The sequence below is a fragment of the Camelina sativa genome, chromosome 11 (assembly GCF_030686135.1).
Source record: "Camelina sativa cultivar CO46 ecotype springtype chromosome 11, ASM3068613v1".
In the NCBI taxonomy this organism is placed as follows: Eukaryota; Viridiplantae; Streptophyta; class Magnoliopsida; order Brassicales; family Brassicaceae; genus Camelina; species Camelina sativa.
Genome location: NC_141890.1, coordinates 9,423,048 through 9,450,384, shown reverse-complemented (window position 1 = coordinate 9,450,384; position 27,337 = coordinate 9,423,048). Strand labels below are relative to the sequence as shown.

Genomic DNA, 27,337 nt, shown 5'->3' with positions numbered 1-27,337 from the left:
CACCAGTCGGGAACACTCAATCGAGCCACTCTGAAGTCACCAGTCGGGAACACTCAATCGAGCCACTCTGAAGTCACCAGTCGGGAACACTCAATCGAGCCACTCTGAGTTCACCAGTCGGGAACACTCAATCGAGCCACTGGACGCACACTGACAAAATTGCGCACACCGACGTTCTATCTTGTCGTTTTAAGTTTTAGGGATTCACACGTTTTTTTAACTGTAAATACATTTTGTTAAGTCGTTGTCCCGGGACATCTTTTTTATCCCATATTGTTTCTTTTCCTTAAGGTTAACCTAGCCACAAAAAAAAACGTTCTGAGACTTGTAATCCGACACCTTTGAGTTTATTCAGTATTTTCATTTGATTTCTTCTACAATTTGTTCTTCACTTTTTAATCTATCTAAGAATGCTTGTTTTAATGTTTTCTGAGTTTGTATTGTTGATGATGATTTTCGGATCTGAGTAGTGTAGTAATTCTTGAGGATGGGATAGATTAGGTGGAGGATCTTAGGATGTAGAGTGTTTAAGCTTTGATTGAATGATTCCCTTCTGGACTAGAGTTAGAAATACTAGTTTCTCTCTGATCAATTGGAACTGGGTTTTAGACATTTCCGCATCCAAAAGGCTGACCAACTAGTGCTGGAGACTTACGTTCCTAGCCTAAGAGATTAGTTGTCTAGGATGTTTGTTGACGTGAATGAACTTGTTTTTCATGCCATGCTTGATCATGTTTCTCTAGCGAGAGCTAGGTTTGGAAGTGGTTGAGTTTGTGTAGCTTCTGTCAAGAGATTGGATTAGCTAAGGAGTGATGTTCATTGTTTAGGGATGGTTTGCTTGTGGCATGTTAAATACTCTATAGACTAGGATACTCCACCGACATCAATTACTCCCATCCTTAGGACCTCTTTCTTTCTGATTTTTATTACATTCCTGAGACTGTTTCGTTTGTTCATGCTTAGAATCGTTTTCGGTTTTACTTATTCTTGTTCGCTTCTTTTCATACATTTTCGTTTCTAGTTCTGTGACTCATTTTCGTTTTGCATTCTGATCACTCTAGGATTGTTAGACATAAAAACACTCTTTTTGAATTGGTTTAACTTGTGATTTCTTGATTGCATCTTGAGTGGTAGCAACATCCCATTTGGATTGACACCTTAAGTACTACAACTTCATAAGTTTAATTGAACCTACTAGGAGACACACAAATATCCTAGTATCACCTCTAAACCCTAGACCCTAAACTCTAAATCCTAAACCCAAAACCCTAAAGCCTAAACCCTAACACCTAAATCCTAAACTTTAGACCTTAACCTTTGATCATAAACCATAATCATAAATTTAATTTCATAGAAACTTTAACAAATGTAGTCAAATATGAAGATCCTTTACTATAAAACATGAAATTGACTTATCCCAGCCTGTAAAGCCTGAACCTTAAATTAGGCCAAATTTTTGACTTCTTGCATTACAATCTTTATAAATTTCCAAATTTATTGATGTTGTTCGCTATTATCTGGATGGTTAACATGCATAGATGGATACTTATTTTGGATGACCAGAGAAAAAAAATATGAATACCTAATTAGTTAAACAACTTGTGGTTTAGTAAAGTAGTCATGGTAAACTATCAAACGATTTTAATATTTCATGTCCATAAAATCAAGTCCACATAGACGCTAAATTATACACTTCCACTAAAAACTACTTGTGTTTTGGTGAATTAGTCATTGTTAACTACTAAACAATTTTAACCTCATCATATCCCCTAAAAACCTAAGGATGAAACCGTTCATTATATCCTATACTAAACTCTAAACCCTAAATCTCTAAGCCCTAAACCCTAAAACTTTAAACCCTAAACCATAAATCCTAAATTTTAGATCATAAACCATAATCATAAATTTAATTTCATAGTAATTGTAACAAATGTAGCCAAATCTGAAGATTTTTTACTAGAAAACATAAAACTGATGATCAATAACATATGAAAAAGATTTGATGGATGATATTATATATATTGAACATGAAACTAAATAATCATAAACATATAAGCATCTGGATTTGATTTTGTAGATGATAAATATATCAAAATACAAAATTTTAAAAAGATATAAAGGAATATATATATTGTTATCCACTACTCAAGATTATTCAAATACATATATCAAAGAAAAGGAGTAAGATAAAGAAATAAAATAAAAATTATTTGGAAATAGAGAGAGAGTTAGAGAGGGTGAGAAAGAAAGATAAAGGAAAGAAAATAGAGTAAAAAATAAAAAAAATAAAAGAAAGATGTGTGTTGAGAAGTAATGTGTTTGGAGAGAGAGAATTAGAGGGTAAGAAAGTAAAACACTATAAGAAAAGTGTGTGGTGGTCCAAAAATGTGTTAAAATACAATTTTTTTTATAGAAAAGTGTGTTAGAATGCAAATATTCTTATATAGTATACTCAATTTTACATAAGAAACTGTGACTTGTCAGCGTATGATCGGGTGAATAGTGTTATTGAGAGCAAAAACAAATTGCGCGATTTCTCTCTCTCCCTCTGGAATCGAGGAGACTGAAATCGAAGGAGATTGAACTGGAATCGGGTCTTGTTCCCGGATTGAATCCTGGTCAGTATGAGGAACACATGAACCGTGGAGCTGGGATCTTTGCTGTTCCTGTGCATCAATTTGGAGGACATGTCGCTGGTCTTCCTTCAAATTATCTTATCCCTCTCACTTATAATGTTCCCAGGTAAGCAATTCTTTTTAATCTCCCACGGTTTTGATGGAGTAGCCTTCGATAATCGATCATGCCATTGCGTCTTCATAGCTAGAAGATTTAAGGAGTTTTGTAAACTATTGTTTAGTTCAAATTACTGATGATTGGACATCAGATGAGTTAATGTTAGAAAGGTATAGGCTTGATGGGGTTGATGGTTTGTTTTTATTGTTTAGCACTAGACATCGCAAAAATGAACATGTACTCTCCTAGCTACAAAATTGAACCTATTTGTTGGGTTTGATTAGAACAATTTTCTATGTAGCTTTCTTATTGTCTCAAAAAATTGTGCAAGCTTCATTGTTTTGCTTATGATTGTTGTTCTGATTTAGCTGCTCAGTTGGAAATTGTTGGTTTGTTACAAATGTTTTGATATGTTTTTGTTCATTCTCTGTTAGGGTGTACTGGTTTTATTTTGCTGCAGGCTTGGCTTGAATTTTAATATGGTTCAAGATATATCCACGGAGACATGAGATTTCGGACAAGTAGTAGTTCTACTTTGGTTCAGGATATAATTATCTCTGCATCTCTACATCTAGGTAGTGTTTTTAGATGCTTGAACTTAGCATTTACATTGGCCAGCCTGGACTCTTATCAAAACTCTTTTCTCCATCATTTAACATCAGAATTGTTCCTTGAATGTTATTACTGGAAGATTGAATTACCATACCATTAAGCAAAATCAGTCTTCACAAGCTTAGTTTAGATTCTTGAGATTGTTTTTTGAGAAAAAGTTTTGATTGATATGCAGGATCAGTTAAGGCGTGAAAGCAAGATAGCCAAAGTGGTGGTGATATGCATGATCTTGATTAGGCTGCAACACAAGCTGCAAGCAATGAGCTTCCTTTGACCCATCCGATTCGTCTTGGCCTTGCTCTCAACTTCTTTGCTTTCTACTACGAGATCATGAATTCTCTTGAAAGGTCTCAATCTAAAACATCAATTCATACATATACCATCAAGTGTCAACTTTGTTGTGATGTGTTTTCTAGAAAACTGTTGCAGAGCTTGCCATTTGGCTCTTCTTCTTGCTCTGTCATGGTTCTTCCTTATCAAAGAAATTCTGTCATGGTTCTTCCTAATTAATCATGAACATATTTTTAAAAATTATATTTTAAAAAATAAGAGACTCAAAATTATGTCTTACCATTAAAGGAAGATATTTTTAATTAAAATGTTAAGGGTTCTTATTTTATAAACAGTACATATTATATTCATTAAAAATTACAACAGTACATAAGAGACTGGAAATTAAATCCCACCGTTGGCCTTCCTCTAAGTGTCAGTTTCATTGCATTGGTGGTTACACAGTAAAACCTGTTTTGGTTTAGATTATTGACTTAGAAATTAGAATAGTATTAAGTCAACTAACCGGTTTGGCTTATCATACAAAATTACAAACATGTAACTCCAAGAACACGTCAAATTTTGGAGCTATAAATACAAGTGTGGAAATGATAAGAGTTTGTACATAACTTTAACTGAGTATAATATCTCACAATTGATAACGCGGTTTTATGTTAAACAGGTCCAATTTCTCAATGGAACATTAAATTCAACGAGGTTCTTTGTTACATCTATTTGGAAAAAAGATCTGTAATGGTTACATCATCGATAGTTTGTGGATCGGACCTGATCGTACACTGGCTAGACTCGACACCATCTCGTTCTTTGTTACGTCTATTTGGAAAAAAGAATCCAGGTGGCTGAGGAACGATAAAATGAGGGAAGTGTTAGTGAGCATTATCATGATTGTCGACAAGCTGGGACAATCTGTTGGATCTTCTTGAACACATAGAAGTGCCATGTGGATGCATCTTGTCACTTCTTCGGTTTGACGATTCTCTGAAATGGTTGAATCCACGAGTTCTAATGGCGACTCGCTTCTCCACAATGTCTAAGCCTGTAACAGAGATCATCAACCAAGAACTTACTGTGAAATTAATCACAGTTAAGCATTTGATCATCTAACAAGAAGTTCTTCTTTTGTACTCACATATGTGACCAAATTCTCTACTGTAGTGCCTACCTAGTGGACGAATCTGTTACTTCGACCGCTAATAATCTCAAGAACTAAAACTCCAAAACTGTAGATATCAGATTTTGTTGAGAATAGTCTATGCAACACATATTCTGGGGGCATCTAACCGCTGCAAAAAAAGCAAAATATATGAAGTACATAAATGGCGAAAAAAGATTTTTGAAGCTTTGGTAAACAGGACACATCAACACTCAAGAGTAATACACATATATCCTGTCCCAACTATTCTGTTTGTATTAGCCCCACTTTGGTCAATCCCAAAAATTCTGGCCATTCCAAAATCAGCAATTTTCGGGTTCATATTGGCATCTAGGAGAATGTTGCTGGCTTTGAGATCACCATGTACGATTGTGAGCCGTGAATGTTGACGGAGATAAAAAATTCCTCTAGTGATTCCCTTGATAATGTTGTATCGTTTTGTCCAGTCTAACCGCCCTTGCTTTGTAGGGTCTTCAAATACAAAAGTAGCTATTAGCTAGCTACTTTAGATCTAATTAGGTAAGCTTATCAAAATATCACGAATACATATTTTTGCTAATTCGCATACCAAAGAGGAAGTAATCTAGGCTCTTTTTTGGAACAAATATAATTAGCTATCATAGCGTATATGGTATACTTTTCGGCCCCAGAATATTTCTTTAAAGAAGAGTCAACAAAGATTGCAAAGGTCAATCTATTCAACAAAAGGACAATTTATGAAAAGAAATTTAATTCAATTCAAGAAAAAAAAAATTATATACTATTATAAATCTAAATTGTACTACTAGTAATTAAGATGTCTGAAATCATGTCATGCTACATCTTCTTTCTCCTCAAATATCTCCACATACCAATAATAGTCTATTTCTCTGGAATGAGATATCAAATGTAGTTCACGATTAAAAAAACGTAAGAATCCCCCTATATAATAAAACGGAAGTACATAACATTTTTTGTACACTATATAATTTTAATATGTTAGTTATAAATAGATTATAGAGTAAGTTTTATATTATTTGTATAGTATGGATTTATTATTTCCAAAAATCTTAAAGAGAATATTCTAAAGAATCATTTGATATCATCTAACTTACCATATTAATTTTCTTTATTAAATTATTCATCAAATAAAATCCTTTGATATCTAACTTAACATATTAATTTGTTAATTATTATTATACTTCACCTCTCATTTTTATATATGAGTTTATTTTTTGAAACAAATAAATTCTCATATTATTTATTATAATTAAAAAATAGTTTTATTTTCGGATATACCATAAGTTGAATTTTTAAAAACAAATATAAATGATTCAATTTATAAAATATTCAATTTTTATTAATATTATTTTTAAAAAATATATCTATTGAATTAAAATTTTTACTAAGTAACGGGTCAAAATTTGAATATTTAAATTCAATTTCATACTTTTTTGTTAAATTTTATAATTTTATATAATATAATAAACTTTAAATAATTTATTTTGAAATATTTTTAAAATATTGAAACTTGATATTACAGTTAGAAACTATAAACACTCTAAATTGGTTTGTTATAGCAATGTCAATAATATGTCACTATAATATGAAAGAATTTTACAAAACCAAGTATATTAAAACAAAAAGTATAACAATATATTAAATTACTCATAATATAATAACTCGTTTTTTAAAGACCAAATTCACAAAATTATATCTTATAATGACATTCAAGTCATGGGGTAGAATATACATTGTTGAAATAACTTCAAGTATATAAACTAATACAACATATTAAAATTTTATTTTAAAATAGAACATATAAAAAATTTTGTATAAAATAAAATTTAACCAGTGTTATAGCACGGATACTTATCTAGAATCATTAACAATATAAAACTTACAAAATAAGTATCTTTTTCAAGTCATCATATTTAGCATATGATTTTGTTACATAATATTTTATCCAAAAAAACTTTTAAAAATAATCACAAAATTATATTTTATAAAAAAATTACAATGTAAATAAAATGAATTTCAACCTGTGCTCTAGCACGGGTCTTAATCTAGTTTAGAGTTTAAATCGTAAATTTGGAGTTCAATGTTTTGATAATCATGTTAATTTTTTTTTTAAAAAATTTCCATAGTTTTTTCCTATGTTTTAGAAGCGCTAGCTGGACAGGCGGGATGAGCCTAACGTCTAGCGAAAACATCGGAGATTAAATGAAGATTAAACAAGCACTAGTTTTAATCAATGACTAGTTTTAGGTTTATTTTATTAAGTTAATAATAAAATAAAAATGTAATACTACATATATTTGTAATTCTGTTTATGTTAAAATACAAAATATCAAATAAAATATAAAATTATAGTATTGTATTTAAAATTATGATAAACACAAAATGTAATTTTAAAAGAAAATCCTAGTAGACGGTCCAATGTTAATGCTCACTAGCAACACTGTCACTCTACCAGTGCCTCGCCTACCAGGATTTTCCCACGTAGTAAGCAAAGCACAATCCGAGGGATCAGAGTCTGGTCAGTCTACTACTAGCAAGTCTTTTCCTCATTTTGTCCGTAAGAAGTGATATGTTTCCTCTGATTTTTTTTCTCCATGGACATAAGAAATATTGCATATTTATCTGTAATTTTATGTTGTTAACTGTAAAATGCTATGGACAGTTCTGTAAGGATCGCTTCTTTGTTAAGTTCTTACAGAAGAAACATCTGCAATTAAAGACAATATTTGCAGGTTTAATTTTAGTTTCTTCAACCTGAATGAAATTCTCTTCTTTATCATTGTGTAGGCTTAATTTGGAGAAGAAATAAAATCACTGTTACGTCTTCAAGAAGAAACGCGTAAATGGTATATATCTCATGCATGCTTGTGGTTACAATTACAGTACTACAAAAAATTTACAACAAAACAATTTAACTTATTTTCAACACCAATAGAAGGAATCAGGCAAGAAGGTAATCATTCATACTCAACGAGGATACAAATCTGTGATCGATGCATCGTCAACAGACCCTATAAGAGACCTGGTCGTTGAAAATTGGTCCGTATCAAGCGGGTCTTTTCCAATTCTACTCTGGAAAGAAAGACCTGGTTGTCGTGGGACGGGCAAAGTCATAGTGTTACTAGTGAGCATCATAACAATGGATGACAATGTCGGACGCTCAGAAGGATCTTCTTGAACACATAAAAGACCGATATGGACGCATCGAACAACTTCATTTCTTTGAAAACTATCAGCAATAGCTGGATCCACGAGTTCTGATGGTGTCCCGTTACTCCAAAGCCTCCAAGCCTAGAATATCAATAGATCAATCAAACACTTACAACTATAGGTTAATATGGAACTTGATTGCCTCAAAACTTACATATGAGACCAAGTCATGTGCTTCGTCTGTTTGGTAGAAGCTGTTATTCTTCTTTCCACTTATAATCTCAAGAACTAACACTCCGAAGCTATAGATATCAGATTTCATTGAGTATTGACCATGCATTGCATACTCGGGAGACATGTAACCACTGTAACCCACAGCAAAAACTATGTTAACAAAATAATGTTCAGAAAACTTGAACTTATGAGAAGTTACGAGGAAGACTTACTAGGTCCCAACTATTCGGCTTGTGTTCTCTTGGGTTTGCTCCATTCGAAAAATAGTTGCCAATCCAAAATCTGAAATTTTTGGGTTCATATTTGCATCTAAGAGAATGTTACTTGCTTTGAGGTCACGGTGTATGATTGTGAGACGTGAATCTTGATGAAGATACAGAACCCCTCGAGCAATCCCTCCAATGATCTTGTATCGTAGGGTCCAGTCTAGCTGACTTTGCTTTACAGGGTCTGCACATATCAATGTACAATCAATCAGGACAAAGCTCAAGAAGAACCTTTCTAATAAGCCAAAAATATTGAAAGGAACCATACCAAATAGGAAAAAGTCAAGGCTCTTGTTGGGGACAAACTCATAGATCAAAATCTTCTCCTCTCCTTCCAAACAGAAACCAAGAAGCCTAACCAGATTCCTATGTTGAAGTTTTGACACAAGAACAGCCTCGTTCCTAAACTCTCTTGTGCCTTGTCCTGACTTTTTCGACAGTCTCTTCACAGCTACTTCAGTTCCGTTAGAAAGCTTACCCTACACATACCATTGAAGAAACAAACATTATAAGTTAGCCTATATGAACTTAGAATAAATGGAAAACAGAGACTTTCTTACCTTGTAAACCGCACCAAATCCACCTTCACCAAGCTTATTACTCATTGAAAACTTGTTAGTTGCAGCTTCAATTGTCTTAAAATCGTATACCAATGAATCTGTACTTGAAATATCACTTTCAGCTGCAAAGAACGTGTGTATTAGTTATGTTTCGATTTTTGCCCTTTCGACTAAAGAGGTAAAACACAAAGAAACTAACATTCAATCTCAGCTCGTTGGTATGGTTTTCTCCTCCGGAAAATAATAAATCCTACAACCAGTGTATCAAGACGGCCATTACAGTGGGAACGGTAATAGCCACAACAACTCCAGCTGAGATTCCTTTGTTATCTTTTCACAACACACACAAAAACACAATCTCATATATTTCAATTCTGCTTACAGTCATAATAGATATTCCACAGCTGGAAGACTAACCATTGTCGGTCGAGTTGTTCTGATCACCTGCAGGTTGTGGCACAGTCACAGGAGGTTCTGGAGGAGGAGAAGCCACTTTAATATTATCAAAAGCTTTGGAATAAGTATACAAATCCCACCGCAAAAAGCAGCTTGGCCGCATAACAACACCTCCTTGCCTCTGAACACAGCATGACTGGTAGTCAATTGCGCTTTGTCGCAGACGATTTTCATAATCACGAGAAGAAAGATCTGTAATGGTTACATAACTTTAATTGAGTACATATATCTCACAATTGATAACGCGGTTTTATGTAAGGTCCAATTTCTCAATGGAACTTTAATTTTAACGAGGTTCAAGATCTGTAATGGTTACATCATTGATAGTTTGTGGATCGGACCTGATCGTACACTGGCTAGACTCGACACCATCTCGTTCTTGGCTACGTCTATTTGAAAAAAAGAATCCAAATGAGGGAAGTGTTAGTGAGTATTATCATGATTGTCGACAAGCTGGGAAGATCTGTTGGATCTTCTTGAACACATAGAAGTGCCATGTGGATGCATCTTGTCACTTCTTTGGTTTGACAATTCTCTGAAATGGTTGAATCCACGAGTTCTAATGGCGACTCGCTTGTCCACAATGTCCAAGCCTGTAACACAGATCATCAACCAAGAAATTGCTGTTAAATTAATCACAGTTAAGCATTTGATCATCTAACAAGAAGTTCTTCTTTTGTATTCACATATGTGACCAAATTCTCTACTGTAGTGCCTACCTGGTGGACGAATCTGTTACTTCGACCGCTAATAATCTAAAGAACTAAAACTCCAAAACTGTAGATATCAGATTTTGTTGAGAATAATCCATGCAACACATATTTTTGGGGCATCTAACCGCTGCTGATATGTATATATTTTACACTCTTTCATCATGCATTTGTTATTTACACTACAAGAAAACAGGCGATTTACGACTGCACTAATAGTCACTAAATAGTCGCTATTTCATACATAACGACTAATAACTGTTGTCGTAAATCGATAGTCGGTAAGGAAATTCAGTCGTAACATAGTCGGTAAATAGCGACAAAATTACGACTATGACGCGTAGTGGTAAACGTAGTCATAAGTTAGTCATCAATTGTTACGACTATTTAATGACAATGTTACGATTAATAAAATGTGAACAGAAGTAGTTTACGATTAGTTTGATAATAGTTGTGATTTCGTCGTTAAATTATGCGACTACGTGGCTTCTATTGGATGACTATTTGACGACTATTTGACGACTATGTTACAACGACTTTAAGCCAGATTTAATGGCTGGTTACCATAGTGATTAAAACCATAATTGTTTTGTTTTGTTTTATAATTTGAATTTCTAATCAAAGAGAAACCTAAAATTCACATTTTTAATAACCAAAAGTTCACCACAATAGTAATATGTTCACCACATTAGTAATTACAAAAAGAGAACCAAAATGATCAATCAAAAACAATGATTGACACATCATCCCAAAGTGACAATTTCATAATTACCAAAAGAGAAGCAAAATGATCAATCAAAAACTATGACTGACAAGTTCATTAGAGTTAAGGAATAGAGATAAGTAGCCTAAGAAGTAACCTAAGAAGTAGGTTATCTTTGTGTTGGAGAGGCGGTGGATGCATCACTTGATTCAGACACAAGGAATTCCACAAAGGCTGGATCAGTTTTGCCCAAGTAGTTTTCTAAGTTCTCTATCTTCTTCTGTTGGTCAGCCACAACTTTGGAATGCTCTGCTTCACGAGCAGCAATCTCAGCATCACGTTTTGCATTATAGGCAACTTGTTCTTCAATTATACGATGAGCTTCTTTCATTTTCTCTTCCAATGCTACAAACGACGACTGTCCTTGTTGATAGCTCTTGCCACAGAGAAGATCCTGAAGATGATCCTTGAGGCTTCCAAGTCCAAAAAGATTACCTCGTGAATCCTTCTTAGTGGAGTTAGAAAAGAAAAACTGAAACTGTTAGTTCTGAAAATGAAAGTTTTGAAGACTCTTTCAATGTAGATTGTGAAAATGATACTTTACCTGAATAAAGATGGCCGTATAATCTTCTGCTGTGAGCTCCTGAGCTCGTGAAGGATCTGACTCGATCTCAGATATCTTAGCTTGTAAGTTTTTCTCATAAGTTGAGAAGATCTTCTCAGCTTTTCGATCGACATACGTACCATCTGGCCTTGTATGTGTCTGTTTGAAAACCTCACCAAGACTCACTAGTCTCCCAAGTTTCTCTTCCTGGAATGTTACAAAAACAAAATAAAGGTTAAGACATAAGTTAAAGCTACAAAAAAACCTTAAGACATAAGTTAAAATTACTCACCAAGCCGTGTTTCACTTGTTGATACGATGTTGGCCCAGATAAGTGCGAGTGTGGACCGAGACCATTACGGTCTGACATACGAGCATTGGAATAGATTCGACTCCTTTCCTGTGCTTCTTCAGTATCCCACTGCGCAACCATTGTTTTCCACAGTTCACCCGCGATCCATTTAGGTTGCACTCGACTAGTCCTAGCATCGCTTACCATGTTTTTCATCCGGCGTTGACATATCTCATAGAAAAAATGTTGCACTGTCCCTGTTATCAATTGATCCCAAGTGTGTGTTTTCTTAGGAAAAAGAAAATAGAATTAAGTTAGTGATAAACAACAATTAAAACCTCAAGAGGAATGATATATGACTGAAAACTATACCGCAAACTCAAGGAAGTATCTTTCTCGTCTCTCCGGAGGCACACAAGACCAGTTATAGTATGGACCATCAAATTTGTTTGTAAAATCCTTAGTAATCTTCCGCACCAGTTGTGATTTGGCATCACGAGTAAACCGGGTCCAACATAAGAATCAAATCAAATAAAAAACATAGCACATAAGAATCAAATCAAATAAAAAAAACACATGTACTCTTCTAGTTACTACTCTTCTACTTACTACTAACTGATGAGAGACTACTAAACATAAGACTCTAATCTAGAAGAAAACATATGAAAACATGTATTCTGCAACCGAGTTCATCGACTCTAATCTAGAAGAAAACATATGAAAACATGTCGAATTCTAGATAGTAAGTGTATACATACCAAGTCGTGTTAGGCTTCGGTTCCGGAGAGAGTACGGTTGTAAAGGTATGCCGGTCCGACACCATAAGAATGGCGTTAATAGCCCTCAACGTGTCCTCCTGGAGTTCCGGCAACACTAGATCTGACTCGCCGAAGTTGTTACCTTGAGAAGAAGGAGCGTGAGAGTTCTAAGCTGGAGATCTCGCAGAATCATGCAAAGGATTCGATCGAACCAAAGGATTGTTCTGAACTTCTGGTAATGACCTAGTTGGTTGGTCATCAACGCTTCAATTAAAGGAGTTCTGAAATAGGGTCTGCGGTGGTGGATAGTTCATCACCTGCAGTGCGGCTGACGTCGAGAGTTGGGGGGAAACGAGGACTTGTTCTTGAGGCGTCTAAGGCGTAGGATTTTGAGCCGCCAGCGTGAAGTTGTATTGAGGCGGTAGAGGGTTGACTTTTCTCACCTTCGACGGAGGGTTAGAGCCACCGGATCTGAGAGGAGCGTTGGGGACAACATTCCTCTTTCGTCCAGGCTTCTTAACATGAGGCATCGAGCGATTGAGAGAGGATGGTGATTAAGAGAGGATGGCGATTGAGAGAGGATTGAGATTGAGAGAGGATTCCGATTGAGGGAATCGGCGATTGAGAGAGGATGGTGAGAAATGAGAGATTAGGGTTGTAAAATTAGGGTTAGGTCGTGAAGTTATGGGCTGGACCGCGTAAATGGATTCCCGGGTTTAATTAACCCAAAATGTTTTAAAAGTAGTCGCTTATTAGTCGTGGTATAGTTGGTGTGTAATTTTTAATTAAAAATTTGGGCTTGTTTTGGAGTTCAAAATCTGGTCCAACACGTAATAACCATGTTTAAGCCCAATATTTTGAAGATAGTCACTTGTTTGTCGCCAATCAGTGCCAAAATTAATTTTATAAAAAACATATAATTTAAATTAGTTTACATATTATATAAAGCATACTACTTATATATACACTATATAATATATTGATCACTTGGAATTATACAAAACATTACTTACATATATACTTAATATAGTAAAAATTATATTTTCTATTTTTCAAATAAAATTACATTTATGACTTAGCATAAATGAAGATACTAAATTTAAAAATTCAGACCTACTGATTTATATACATTTTCTTGACCTTCATTTTCATAGGTAAATTTTCACTTTCCAACCAATTCACATCTGCAGTAATAGAAAACAAAAGCTCAAGTCTAAACAATTTTCTAAGACTGAGTCGCTACGTAGTCGCCAAATTAACTACTTTCATGCAACTAAATTAATTTCTTCCCATTTAATCGTATAATGGTCTTTAATCAACGACTACATTACCGACTATTGTATTTGGTCGGTAAATAACGTCTAAGTTACGAATAAATTTATGCAGTTGTAACATGGTAGCGAAATCGTCGGCAAGTAGTCGGGAAAATAAGCGACTACGTATTTAGTCGCCAATCGTAGTCGTAAATATCCTGTTTTCTTGTAGTGTCATTTTGTTCTCTTAACTCATTGTTTTACATTGTTTTTAGTCTCTTTTGCATAATATGCATATCTAGGTAGTCTTTGCATTGGTCCTGCATACATCTTGCATATTGGAGTTATTTCAGGTTTTTAGGAGATGTCCAGACTGTTGGAACCGAATGGAGGTTGAGACATGCGGCTCGACCAAGCATGACCGGAATGGACGTCATGTGACTCGACCGACATGTGACTTGGACGCGCTCCTAGGAAGAAGCCCCAGTATCTCACTCGATCCATCATGCCTGGAATGGATGTCATCAACGCTCGAGCCATGCTCCAACATCAACGCTCGAGCCACACTCCAACATCAATGCTCGAGCCACACTCTAACATCCACGCTCGAGCCACATTCCGAACTCCCTCACTCTAGCCGCTCAACAGCCAACGTTCCGAAATCCCTCTCTTGAGCCGACTTCGTCTCCCGTTCGAGCCTCACCAATCGAGCCAACCGCTGAACTCAATCGAGCCACTCACGCTGCTGCACTCAATCGAGCCAATTTCACTCACGCGCTTGAGCCACCATTCGAGCCACTAGTCGAGGGATTTAGCTTTCGACATCTTCATCAAAGTTGTAGGGAATTGAGTCATCTTTCCAATGCCATTTATTTCAAGCCAATCAGAGGTGTGTTTCAAGAGTTATCATCGTTTTAATAGATGCGTATACACCCAGCTCGAGCCAACACCACTCTGGATCGAACCAACACCACTCTGGATCGAGCCAACACCATTCTGGGTCGAGCCAACACCCCTCTACTCGACCCAGCTCGACCGACGCACTCCCAGGACTGACGACCCGTGATTTGGACAACCCGATTCCCGAACCGACGCTCTATCTTGTCGTTTTATGGTCTAGGGCTTTCCATGTTTTTCTATAAATACATTTTGTTAAGTTTTTAATCAGGGGCATATTTTATCTCGTTTTATTTTTAAAGTTTTACCTAGCCACAAAAAAACGTTCGTAGACTTTGTATCCTGATATCTTTTAATTTATTCAGTTTTTGCACTTGATTTCTTCTACAAAGTTGCATCGTTGATGATGATTTCTAGATCCGAGTAGTGTTAGAGTTCTTGGGGATGGGATAGACTAGGTGGAGGATCTTAGGATGTAGGGTATTTAAGCTTTGATTTATATGATTCCCTTTTGGACTAGAGTTAGTAATACTAGTTTGTCTCTGATCAATTGGAACCAGGTCTTAGACATTTCCACACCCAAAAGGTGTTCGATGCAATGTCTGACCAACTAGTGCCAGAGACTTACATTCCTAACCTAAGAGATTAGTTGTTTAGGATGTTTGTTGCCGTGAATGAACTTGTTCGTCATGCCTGCTTGATCATGTTTCTCTAGCGAGAGCTAGGTTTGGAAGTGATTGAGTCTGAGTAGCTTCTGTCAAGAGATTGGATTAGCTAAGTTGTGATGTTCATTGTTTAGGGATAGTTTGCTTGTGGCATGTTAAACACTCTGTAGACTAGGATACTCAACCGACATCGATTACCCCATCCTTAGGACTTCTATCTTATTGATTGATATTGCATTCCTGAGACCGTTATTCATCTTGCTATTTAGTTCCTGTTTAGACTCGATTTCGTTTTTACTCACGTTTACTCCTTGTCATACATTTTTGTTTCTAGTTTTGTAACTCATTTCCATTTTGCATTCTGATCATTCTAGGATTGTTAGACAAACACTCTTTTTGAATTGGCTTGACTTGTGATTGCTTGATTGCTAGCAACATCCCATTTGGATTGACACCTTAAGTACTACAACACATAAGGTTAATTGAACCTGCTAGGACACACAAAAATCCTAGTATCAATTTGGCGTTGTTGCCATTTGGGATTTGTTTTGCTACATTTGAGATTTCAAGATTTGCAAGATTAAGTTCTGTTACACTTATCATTCTGAGTACTAACTTGCTTTGGTTGTCTGCTTGTTTGTTTTGCATATCAGGTACTTGTTGATTGCAACCTTGCATGCACACCAGGTCAAGAGGACATCAGAATCTCCTTCCTGCCATTGAAGACATAAATCGGTTACAAAGACAACGACCAGCTCGTCTTCTCGCCGATCATCCCGCACCAGTCACTATGGAACAACCTAACAGACCTGATCTGCGACCGCGACACATTGGTGCTGGAGATGCACCGAATAGTCATACTCAACGTGCTGGAATCATCCTTCCTGCTGTGCAGAACAACAACTTCGAGATCAAAAGTGGTCTGATCTCCATGATCCAAGGGAATAAGTTTCACAGGTTGCCTATGGAGGATCCACTCGATCACATGGACGAGTTCGACCGTCTTTGCAGTCTCACCAAGATCAATGGAGTAAGTGAGGATGGTTACAAGTTGCGACTCTTCCCATTCTCCCTAGGAGACAAAGCTAATCAATGGGAGAAAAACATTCCAAAGGGATCCATCACCATTTGGGAAGACTGCAAGAAAGCCTTCCTGGCCAAGTTCTTCTCTAACTCCAGAACAGCACGTCTCAGGAATGAAATCTGCAGCTTCACTCAGAAACACTCATAATCATTTTGCGAAGCCTGGGAGCGTTTCAAGGGTTACCAGAGCCAGTGTCCACACCATGGTTTCAACAACAAGTCACTGCTGAGCACTCTATACCGTGGTGTCCTTCCAAAAATCCGAATTCTGTTTGACACTGCCTCTAACGGTAATTTCCTGAACAAAGACATTGATGAAGGATGACAACTGGTTGAGAATCTCGCCCAGTCTAACGGCAACTACCATGACGACTATGACCGCACAGTTAGAGGCGACGCTAGTTCTAAGGATAAGTACAAGAAGGACCTAAAGAATGTTAATGACAAGCTTGATCGCCTCCTGCTTAGCCAGCAGAAGAATGTCCATTTCGTATCTGAGGATGACCCTTTCCAAGTTCAAGATGGGGAGGGTGAGCAGTCTGAGGAGATCAACTACGTCCATAATCAAGGTGGATACAACAAGGGTTACAACCCATATAAGATGAACCCTAATTTGTCTTACCGGAGCACCAATGTTGCAAATCCCCAAGATCAAGTGTACCCTCCTCAGCAGCAACAACAAGGTCAACAAAAAACTTTTGTGTCTTACAATCAAGGATTCATGCCTAAACAACAATTCCAACAAGGTTATCAGGCTCCCTCAGGACCACCACCAGGATTCCGCCCTCAATCAGTTCAGCCTACTCCAGCTCCTGATCAAGAAATGAAGCAAATGATGCAACAACTTCTTCAAGGGGTCAAGCTAGCGGTTCTCTGGAAACTGCCAAGAAGCTTGCTGAACTCAGTCAGCGCATGGAGTGTTCATACAATGATATGAATGTCAAGTTTGAAGCTTTAACTCCAAGATAAAGTATATGGAAGGCAAGAGTGCTTCTACTTCTTCCCCAACACCTGACCAACTACCTGGAAAAGCAGTTCAAAACCCCAAAGACTATGCTACTATCCATGCCATCACCACCCAAGCTGTAGATGTACGGCTCACTGAGGACAATGAGAGTTTAGATGGGGAGGATTTTCTTCAAGATGAAGTTCAGATAAAGGATCCCGTCGATGTGCTCAAGGATCCAATTAAGTCAGCCAAGCAATGTGATCCTGAAGCTACTAAAGAACCCGCTGCTCCCAAGGATAAACCTGTGAGATTCATTCCTCCACCATATAAGCCACCTCTACCATTTCTAGTGAGATTTAAGAAGCAACTTACTGAGAAGTATAAAGCTCTGTTCGAAAAACAAGTCAAGGAGATTGAACTTAGGATGCCGTTGCTTGATGCATTTGCACTTGTACCTCAATATCAAAAGTTTTTAACTGATTTGGTAACAGAAAGGACCAAAGAGAAGGAGGGATAGCTAAAGGAGCTCAAGCTAAGGCTCTGGAAGATGAGAGGGTAGTACATGTCATAGGTGGGGTTATTCATGAATGCAAGGCTGTTATTCAGAAGATGATTATCTCAAAGAAGCTAGAGGACCCTGGTTCTTTCACCTTGTCTTGTTCTCTAGGTCCATTGTACTTCAAAAAGTGCCTATGTGACCTTGGTGCTTCAGTCAGTCTCATGCCACTCTCTGTAGCTCAGAGGCTAGGATTCAAGAAATACAAGTCATGCAACCTCCGCTTAATATTGGCTGATAGGACTACTAGATTACCTCATGGTCTACTAGAGAACCTGCCTATCAAAATTGGACAAGCTGAGATTCCTACTGACTTTGTGGTGCTGGGAATGGATGAAGAGCTGAAAGATCCACTAATCATGGGAAGACCTTTCTTAGCTACATCTGGAGCAGTCATTGATGTCAAGAAGGGGATGATTGATCTCAATCTGGGTAAAAACTTCATGATGAAGTTTGATATCAAGGATTCTAAGAAGAAACCAACTATTGATAGACAAACCTTCGTGATTGAAGAGAAAGATCAGAAAGTTGGGTTTGACATCTTTGAGGGTGTGAATGAGGCAGAAAAAGAGGTTTTGGTAACCAAAGAGAAAACTCAAAGTGTCACTCGATCACTTTCCAACTCGAGTGCAGTCGTTACCCTCCCTAAGCGTCAAGACCTACTTCCTAATCACCAACCGCAAGAGACAAGTCCTCCCGCGCTTGACAGTTTGTCTGAATTCCAAACAACCAAGATTCTAATGGATATAGTGACGGAGTTAACAGCCATGTTGGAGGAGATGAGAGGGCAAATCATGTAGCTTCAGGGAAAAGTTAAAATTTCTTCTCCAAGAAAAGTAAGGCAGAGGTTGGGGATAATGAAGAAGAGAAGATCTTTTCTCATTGAACCTGGGCAGAATGTTAAAGGGTATATGGCTAGACAAGACATTCTAGAGGGGTCTACAAAACCTCTCTATGACCCTCCCAAAGCATAAGGAGTATGCAAAGTCAAGCTAGAGACTTTAAACAAGCTCACTTGGGAGGAATTCCCAAAGGTATCATTGTAAATATTTTTTAGGATCCTTGTGTTTTTGATTTTTGTTTTTTTGTTTTCTGGTGTTCAGGAATCTACAGAAGGGAGTATGAGCAATACAAAAGAAAAAGTGAAAGTAGCAGTCAAAAGACCCAATCGACCAGGAAGCTCAACACGCGCGGAACTCGACTCGACCGGCACCAGCACATCACGCTGGCGACTCGACCTTCCTGACTGCCTCACTCGAGTCGCTGTTCTCGCCATTCCAAACCGACGAATCGAGCCGACCTTCCCGACTGCCTCATTGGAGCCGCTGTTCTTGCCGTTTTGAATCGACGAATCGAGGTGACCTTCCTGACTGCCTCACTCGAGCCGCTGTTCTTGCCGTTCCGAACCAACGAATCGAACTGACCTTCCCGATTGCCTCACTCGAGCCTTCGTCTGCAATCCGGTTCCACTCGACCGACAAATCTGTCTCGCCCAAGAAACCACCGCTCCGCTTGACCGACACCGTTACGTTCACAGCTTCCACTCGACGCACGCGAGTCATCACCATCTTACCAACGCCACTCGTCTCATGAGTCCAGGGAGAGAAGGAGACGAGGTTCGCGAGATTCCAGAGCCTCCTTAAGTCATCGATCAGCGTGTCGTTCTGCAGCTCAAGATGAGCGAGGGGTTGAGGTTGAGCAGGGAGATGAAGCTCAGGGGTATTATCAGGGTATGCAAGCGGTTGAGCAACAGATGAAACATCAAGGTGATTATCAGCCTACGGAGGTAGTTGTCTTGGTATCAGACCATGGTGAGTCTAGAGTTGATGACATGCAGTGTGACAAGCAGCAGAACGTGTATCAGAACACGCAATCGGTTGAGCAGCAAGTCGACCAACCAGCTGAGGTCACTCCCGCGGATCCCGAACAGGGCAAGGGACAGAGTCAGTTTCATGCTCCTCGTTGGGCGAGCACCGACTCCTTCTTCTACTACTGAGGTATCCTACCCTCTCGTTGTATATACCCTTTCATTCATGCATTGTTTTTGTTGTTATTCTCAAATCCTTCTGCAAATTTCTCTTACACAGGAAACTGTGTAATTTAAGTTTGGGGGAGGGTTTGAGATGATGTATCTGATGTTGTGTTTTGTGATTCGTATTTCAAATTCTTGCATCATATCATGTTTGAGTCTGCATCCATCTATTTGCATAGAAAAACCATAAAAATTTGAAAATTTTCAAAAATTTCTACAAAAACAGAGTGTTCATGTAGTTTGCACTTGCATATTAGGATTGAGTCTAGTGTTATTCATATAGGGTTGATGCATTTCGCATAGGGGTTGATGATGATTGTAACCTTGTTAGCATGTTAAATTCAATAGGATAGGATCAAGGCCCTTGTTATTAGTTCTTTGATGCATGTTGATTGAACTTGAAAATGTAAGATTGAAGCATGTTTTGAATTGACATCATTTCCTATCTACCTGAACCTAATCTTGACTTGCAATTATCCTGTTATGCATTGAAGTTGAACTCATGGATACCATATACATACTTGGATTACCTTTCTCCTTTTTACCACCCTTATTAATCCAAGTAGTTGATTCCCATCTTTGGAACAGTTCCCTGCACCCTTGACCAACCCCATCTTTCAAGCCAATTGCATTCTTGAGTGTCAGGCCTTTTTCGAGTTGAGCTTGTAAGAAAGTGTTAGGTTTTAACTGACAAGAGTAGGATCCTGTGTAGTTCTAGTTCCATTATCTGGACTAGTAGGACTAGGTGAGAACTCGATTTTGGGTATTGGGATGGGATTTGTGCAGAAAAGTGAAGAGTAAAAGAGAAAGAAAAAGGGTAAAGAGTCTTTAGGAGAAAAATGCGTTTTCGAGGTTTGCAAGTCTAGTATAGGATTTGGGTTGAGCAAAGTAAAAAAAAAAAAAAACGAGTTATTGGTTCTGGGCATAAAATGAAAAGTTTAGACAAGGAAGAGAAAGTAAAACACTTAAAATGTCTAGAATTCAGAAAAGAAAAGAAAGAGAACCATAGTGATAAAGAAAGATTTTCCAATCCGCTAGAATGATAATAAGTGACCTCCTCCTAAGACTAAGTGCAAAGAATAAGAGAATGGGTTTGAGAAGAGTTTGATGAAGGGTAGATATAGGACCAACTCCGAGGTTAGAATGTTAGAGCTAAGTTTCCTTGGGACCTTTGGGTAGACAGGATACTACTCTTGTATATATCAGTTGGTTTCAACCTTTAGCCTTCTCTTAAGCTCAACTCCTTTTCATGAGAGAACCTTGTTATGTATTGATGGAACCACTTGAGAAGGAGACCACATTTGTCTCTAACCTTTTACCTTAACCAAATGAGTTTGACGACATTGCATAGCTTGATTCACGGTTCTCTGTTAATGAATGTTAAAGGGAGTGATTGATAGGATTGCATGTGTAGATTAAAGAAATAAAGTTCATTCACCATGCCTCATAGAACTAAAAACAAGGACCCTGATTCTAACTATTTTATTCAACATGTTTTAGGTTTTGAGACCCCATTTTCAATCCTCTCTTCCATACTTTGTTCTTGTTATTTGCTTGAGGGCAAGCAAAGAATAAGTTTGGGGAGTTGATATGTATATATTTTACACTCTTTCATCATGCATTTGTTATTCATTTTGTTCTCTTAACTTATTGTTTTGCATTGTTTTTAATCTCTTTTGCATAATATGCATATCTAGGTAGTCTTTGCATTGGTCATGCATACATCTTGCATATTGGAGTTATTTCAGGTGTTTAGGAGATGTCCAGACTGTTGGAACCGAATGGAGGTTGAGATATGTGGCTCGACCAAGCATGATCGGAATGGACGTCATGTGACTCGACCGACATGCGACTTGGACGCGCTCCCAAGAAGAAGCACCAGTATCCCACTCGATCCATCATGCCTGGAATGGATGTCATCAACGCTTGAGCCACGCTCCAACATCAACACTTGAGCCATGCTCCAACATCAACGCTCGAGCCACGCTCCAACATCAACGCTCGAGCCACGCTCCAACATCCACGCTCGAGCCGCATTCCGAACTCCCTCACTCGAGCCGCTCGACAGCCAACATTCCGAACTCCCTCTCTCGATCCAACTTTGTCTTCTGTTCGAGCCTCACCAATCGAGCCAACCACTGAACTCAATCAAGCCACTCAAGCTGCTGCACTCAATCGAGCTAATTTCACTCACGCGCTCGAGCCACCATTCGAGCCACCAGTCGAGGGATATAGCTTTCGTTGTCTTCATCAAATTTGTAGGAAATTGAGTCATCTTTCCAATTCTGTTTATTTCAAGCAAATTGGAGGTGTGGTTCAAGGGTTATCATTGTTTTAGTGGATGCGTATACACCCAGCTCGAGCCAACACCACTCTGGATCGAGCCAACACCACTCTGGATCAAGCCAACACCACTCTGGGTCGAGCCAACACCCCTCCACTCGACCCAGCTTGACCAACACACTCCCATGACTGATGATCCACGACTTGGACAACCCGATTCCCGAACCGACGCTCTATCTTGTCATTTTATGTTCTAGGGTTTTCCATGTTTTTCTATAAATACATTTTGTTCAGTTTTTACACAGGGACATCTTTTATCTCGTTTTATTCTTAAGGTTTTACCTACTCACCAAAAACGTTCTTAGACTTTGTATCCCGATATCTTTTAATTTATTCAGTTATTGCACTTGATTTCTTCTACAAAGTTGTTCTTCCCATTTTTATCTATCTAATGATGCTTGATTCAATGTTTTCTGAGTTTGTATCGTTGATGATGATTTCTAGATCCGAGTTAGAGTTCTTGGGGATGTGATAGACAGTCCAATGTTAATGCTCACTAGCAACAATGTCACTCTGCCAGTGCCTCGCCTACCGGGATTTTTCCCACGTAGTAAGAAAAGGACCTGGTATCTGAGGGATCAGAGTCTAGTCAGTCTACTACTAGCAGTCTTTTCCTCATTTAGTTCGTAAGAAGTGATATGTTTCCTCTGATTTTTTTTCGGGACAATTGCATTTTGTATACCTTTATTTGGTCTTGAATGCAATAGTAAACCCCATATTCGATATTTGAGAAACATAACCACTAAGGGTACTGAAATTACAGTTGACTCCCTTACGACCAAACAAAAAACACAAGCCGAAATGACAGATGTAACCCGGAGGAAGTCTGCGATAGATTTCTTTAAGGTGGATTACAAATTGACGTTAACAAGAAGACATAAATTTTAATTAAAAAAATTATAAAAAATAATTTGATAAACCTATTGACCAAATAATAACCACATAGACTTCCTGCATTGAAATAAAATAAATTTACTTATAAACGAGTCAAATTAAGGGAGGAAAAGCTGATTAGGTTATAATTATTTGATTTAGGGTTTGCTTAAGTAGAATTCTCTGTGGACTATTTGTGGTTGACTTTGTTATGCCATCAATTATTATTATCATATTAATACCGATAATTTAACCAAACTGATAGTTGAACCTAACCGAATGCATACTGATTCTTTGATTTTAACCTAACAGGATAATTTAACGATATATATACTTCTTTCTGTAAGTCAACCCTAGTTTTTATGTGATCTCTCTCTCAAAAATTCCGATATTGTTCTATTCTCATCATTTCTCGTCTTCGAAGCTCAAGGACATCTAAGATAAGTATTTCTTGATTTATCGTCGGCGATTTGCTTTTGTAACGCTTTAGCTAATTTTGTTCGAAAATATATATGTTCTCATCGTTTTTTGTTCATTTTGCACACATATATGGGGTTACACAGCTACACTCAGCCATCTTCTAATTCTTTGCAAGTATGGAGTGAAGGTCCACCCGAAGTAAACTTTCTTGGCCTGACTGTTGAAATTCCTGATAAATGTTTCTGCAGAAGGGAAACCGTTATGAAATGTTCCACCACAGCCAACAATTTTGGAAGGATTTTCTTTGGATGCAATAACCATGAGGTTGTTAGATTGTCTGGTGGTTTGTTTGTTTGGTATTATTATTATTTGAGTATAGATAATTTTTTTATGGTAAATTTATTTCTATGGTATAGGATGGAGAGGACCATATTATGAAATGGTGGGATGAGGCTATTATGCAAGAACTTCAAGCATGAGAGGTGGACTTGCTGACCAAAGGGATTCTATTACAGCCATCAAGGAAAATGAGGAAAATCTATGGGTCCAGCAGGAGCTAGACAAGGTGAAAGATCATATGAAGGAATTATGTCTGTCAGTTCGTTGTACTAAGATTTTTGTGTCTATCCTAGCAGGTCTCAATTAACCTTATGCAGTTGCAGTACAGAAGGTGTCAATCCAAATGAGAAACTTTACTAACAATCGAGATGCAATCAAGCAGTCACAAGTTAAGCCAGATTCAAAATGAGTTTTTGTCTAACAACCTAGAGTGAACGAGATGCAAGAACAAAACGGGTTTGCAGAACAAGAGCTAAAATACAATAACTTAAGAGAGCAAAAACAAGCTAAACGAGCAGAGACAAATGAGCAAGCTATTGGAACAGAAATAAAGAACAAGCTTAAAGATGCATAAACAATCAGATAAGATAGAAGTCCTAGGGATGGGAGTAATTGATGTTGGTGGAGTCTCTTAATCTACAGAGTGTTTAACATGCCACAAGCAAGCTATCCCTAAACAATGAACATCACGACTTAGCTAATCCAATCTCTTGACAGAAGCTACTCAAACTCAAACACTTCCAAACCTAGCTCTCGCTAGAGAAACATGATCAAGCAGGCATGACAAACAAGTTCATTCACGTCAACAAACACCCTAGACAACTAATCTCTTAGGCTAGGAATGTAAGTCTCTGGCACTAGTTGGTCAGATATCATCATAGCAAGCAGTTCCTCTAGTGCTACTGTTTCTCTCACCACGGCTCTGAAGGAGACTTTCAAGTTGAGAGATTTAGGTCCACTTAAATATTTTTTGGGTCTTGAAGTTGCAAGGACCTCGGCTGGTATATTTGTTTGTCAATGTAAATATGTTTTGGACTTATTGGATGAGACAGGACTATCGGGGTGTGCACGATTACCTATCCCTATGGATCCTAGTGATGTCTTAAACACTGAAACAGGGACGTTATTGCAAGATGTGGAACAATATCGTTGGCTGGTTGGCAAGCTCATGTATCTTACATTCACGAGGCCTGACATTACTTTTGCGGTTCATAAGTTGTGCCAATTCACCTCTGCTCCACGACAACCTCACTTGAATGCTGTCTATAAGGTTCTCCACTACCTTAACGGCACAATTGGTCAAGGTACGTTTTATTCTGCAAATTCTGATCTCAAATTAAAAGGGTTTGCGGATGCAGATTGGGGTCGGTGTAGTGATTCAAGGCGCTCTGTTTTGGGATTATGTATGTTTCTTGGACCATCATTGGTCTCTTGGAAGTCAAAGAAACAAGATACTATATCCATGTCCTCTGCAGAATCTGAGTATAGAGCTATGGCCGTAGCAGTGAAAGAGATTCTTTGGTTGAGAACACTTATGCTTTATTTGTGGGTTGATTCTTCTGAAGCTTTTGCCCTTTATTGTGATAATACAGCTGCTCTCCACATTGCCAACAATTCTGTATTTCACGAACGCACCAAGCATTTGGACATGGACTGTCATATTGTTCGAGAGAAAGTTCAGTTGGGCATCATCAAGACAATGCATGTAGGGATTGAACATCAATTGGCTGATGTCTTAACTAAACCATTATTTTCTACCCAATTCTTGAGACTAATTCGCAAAATGGGTGTTATTAACATATACACTCCATCTTGAGGGGGAATATTAGATATTTAAATGGTTTAGTCTTGGTTATGTACATAACCGGTTTGTACCGGATACACACTACTTGTATATAACATTTGTACTCTGCATTAAGTGTGAATAACAGAATCTTTAATCTGATCTTCATCTTCTTCATCGCTCTTCTCTCTTCATCATCTCATCGATTCTGTTTATCATATTCAACTAATACAGGCTTCTCGGGTTTTGTCTAGAAGGAGAAGAAAAGATACTTGTATACGAGTTTGTCCCAAACAAGATCCTCGATTACTTCCTCTTTGGTATGTGAAATTACCTTAAATATATGTATTCATGATATTTTAATAAGCTTCTCTAGGTGAGATCCAAAGTAGGTAGCTAATAAATACTTTTGTATTTGAAGACCCTACAAAGCAAGGGCGGTTAGACTGGACAAAACGATACAACATTATAAAGGGAATGACTAGAGGAATTATTTATCTTCATCAAGATTCACGGCTCGCAATCGTACATCATGATCTCAAAGCCAGCAACATTCTCCTAGATGCCGATATAAACCCTAAAATTGCTGATTTTGGAATGGCAAGAATTTTTGGGATCAACCAAAGTGGAGCTAATACAAATAGAATAGTTGGGACACGATATATGTTTATTACTCTTTAGTCTTGATGTGTCCTGTTTACCAAAGCTCAAGAATCTTTTTCGCCATTTATGTACTTCATATTTTTTGCTTTTTTTTTTTTTTTTTTTAAATTCTTGCAGGGGTTACATGCCCCCAAAATATGTGTTGCATGGACTATTCTCAACAAAATTTGATGTCTACAGTTTTGGAGTTTTAGTTCATGAGATTATTGGCGGTCGAAGTAACAGATTCGTCCACCAGAGCAGGCACTACAGTAGAGAATTTGGTCACATATGTGAGTACAAAAGAAGAACTTCTTGTTAGATTATCAAATGCTTAACTGTGATTAAATTACCAGTAAGTTCTTGGTTGATGATCTGTGTTACAGGCTTGGACATTGTGGAGAAGCGAGTCGCCATTAGAACTCGTGGATTCAACCATTTCAGAAAATTGTCAAACCGAAGAAGTGACAAGATGCATCCACATGGCACTTCTATGTGTTCAAGAAGATCCAACAGATTGTTCCAGCTTGTCGACAATCATGATAATGCTCACTAACACTTCCCTCATTTTACCCGTTCCTCAGCCATCTGGATTCTTTTTTCCAAATAGACATAACCAAGAAAGAGATGGTGTCGAGTGTAGCCAGTGTACGACCAGGTCTGATCCACAAACTATCAATGATGTAACCATTACAGATCTTGAACCTCGTTGAATTTATGTTCCATTGAGAAATTGGACCTGTTTAACATAAAACCGCGTTATCAGTTGTGAGATATATATACTAAATTAAACTTATGTATTTATAGCTCTAAATTTTGACGTGTTCTTGGTGTCACATGTTTGTAATTTTGTATGATAAGCCAAACCGGTTAGTTGACTTAATAGGTCCTATACTATTCTAATTTCTAAGTCAATAATCTTGACCAAAACCGGTTTTACTGTGTAACCACCAATGCAATGAAACTGACACTTAAATTTA

General features: G+C 37.6%; 1 protein-coding gene, 1 long non-coding RNA gene and 1 other non-coding gene across 3 annotated transcripts; 1 reads left to right on the top strand and 2 right to left on the bottom strand.

Moving 5' to 3' along the window:
- Positions 1-7,613: 7,613 nt before the first annotated feature.
- LOC104727816 (cysteine-rich receptor-like protein kinase 10) lies at positions 7,614-10,102 on the bottom strand. Its single transcript, XM_087475759.1, has 8 exons — positions 9,797-10,102; positions 9,417-9,647; positions 9,199-9,329; positions 9,000-9,121; positions 8,708-8,918; positions 8,386-8,623; positions 8,154-8,304; positions 7,614-8,080 (listed from the first exon to the last, which is right to left on the bottom strand). Exons 4-8 carry the CDS (start codon positions 9,042-9,044, stop codon positions 7,757-7,759), a joined length of 969 nt encoding a protein of 322 aa, XP_087331885.1. The 5' UTR covers positions 9,045-9,121; positions 9,199-9,329; positions 9,417-9,647; positions 9,797-10,102; the 3' UTR covers positions 7,614-7,756.
- A 6,421-nt stretch (positions 10,103-16,523) lies between these two features.
- Positions 16,524-16,630, bottom strand: LOC147933799 (small nucleolar RNA R71). Its single transcript, XR_015573411.1, has one exon. It is a non-coding gene; the product is annotated as a small nucleolar RNA R71 (small nucleolar RNA).
- A 9,226-nt stretch (positions 16,631-25,856) lies between these two features.
- On the top strand, positions 25,857-27,156 carry LOC104722701 (uncharacterized). Its single transcript, XR_757241.3, has 3 exons — positions 25,857-26,035; positions 26,137-26,650; positions 26,744-27,156. It is a non-coding gene; the product is annotated as an uncharacterized LOC104722701 (long non-coding RNA).
- Positions 27,157-27,337: the final 181 nt, after the last annotated feature.

Bases quoted from the DNA above. Each gene is read 5' to 3' on its own strand.
- LOC104727816 (XM_087475759.1), bottom strand. From the start codon at position 9,044: ATGAGTAATAAGCTTGGTGAAGGTGGATTTGGTGCGGTTTACAAG. The intron at 8,624-8,707 runs GTATGGTTCCTT...TGATATGTGCAG, and splicing joins CCTTGACTTTTTCCTATTTG to ACCCTGTAAAGCAAAGTCAG. The intron at 8,081-8,153 runs GTAAGTTTTGAG...TTGATATTCTAG, and splicing joins CACATGACTTGGTCTCATAT to GCTTGGAGGCTTTGGAGTAA.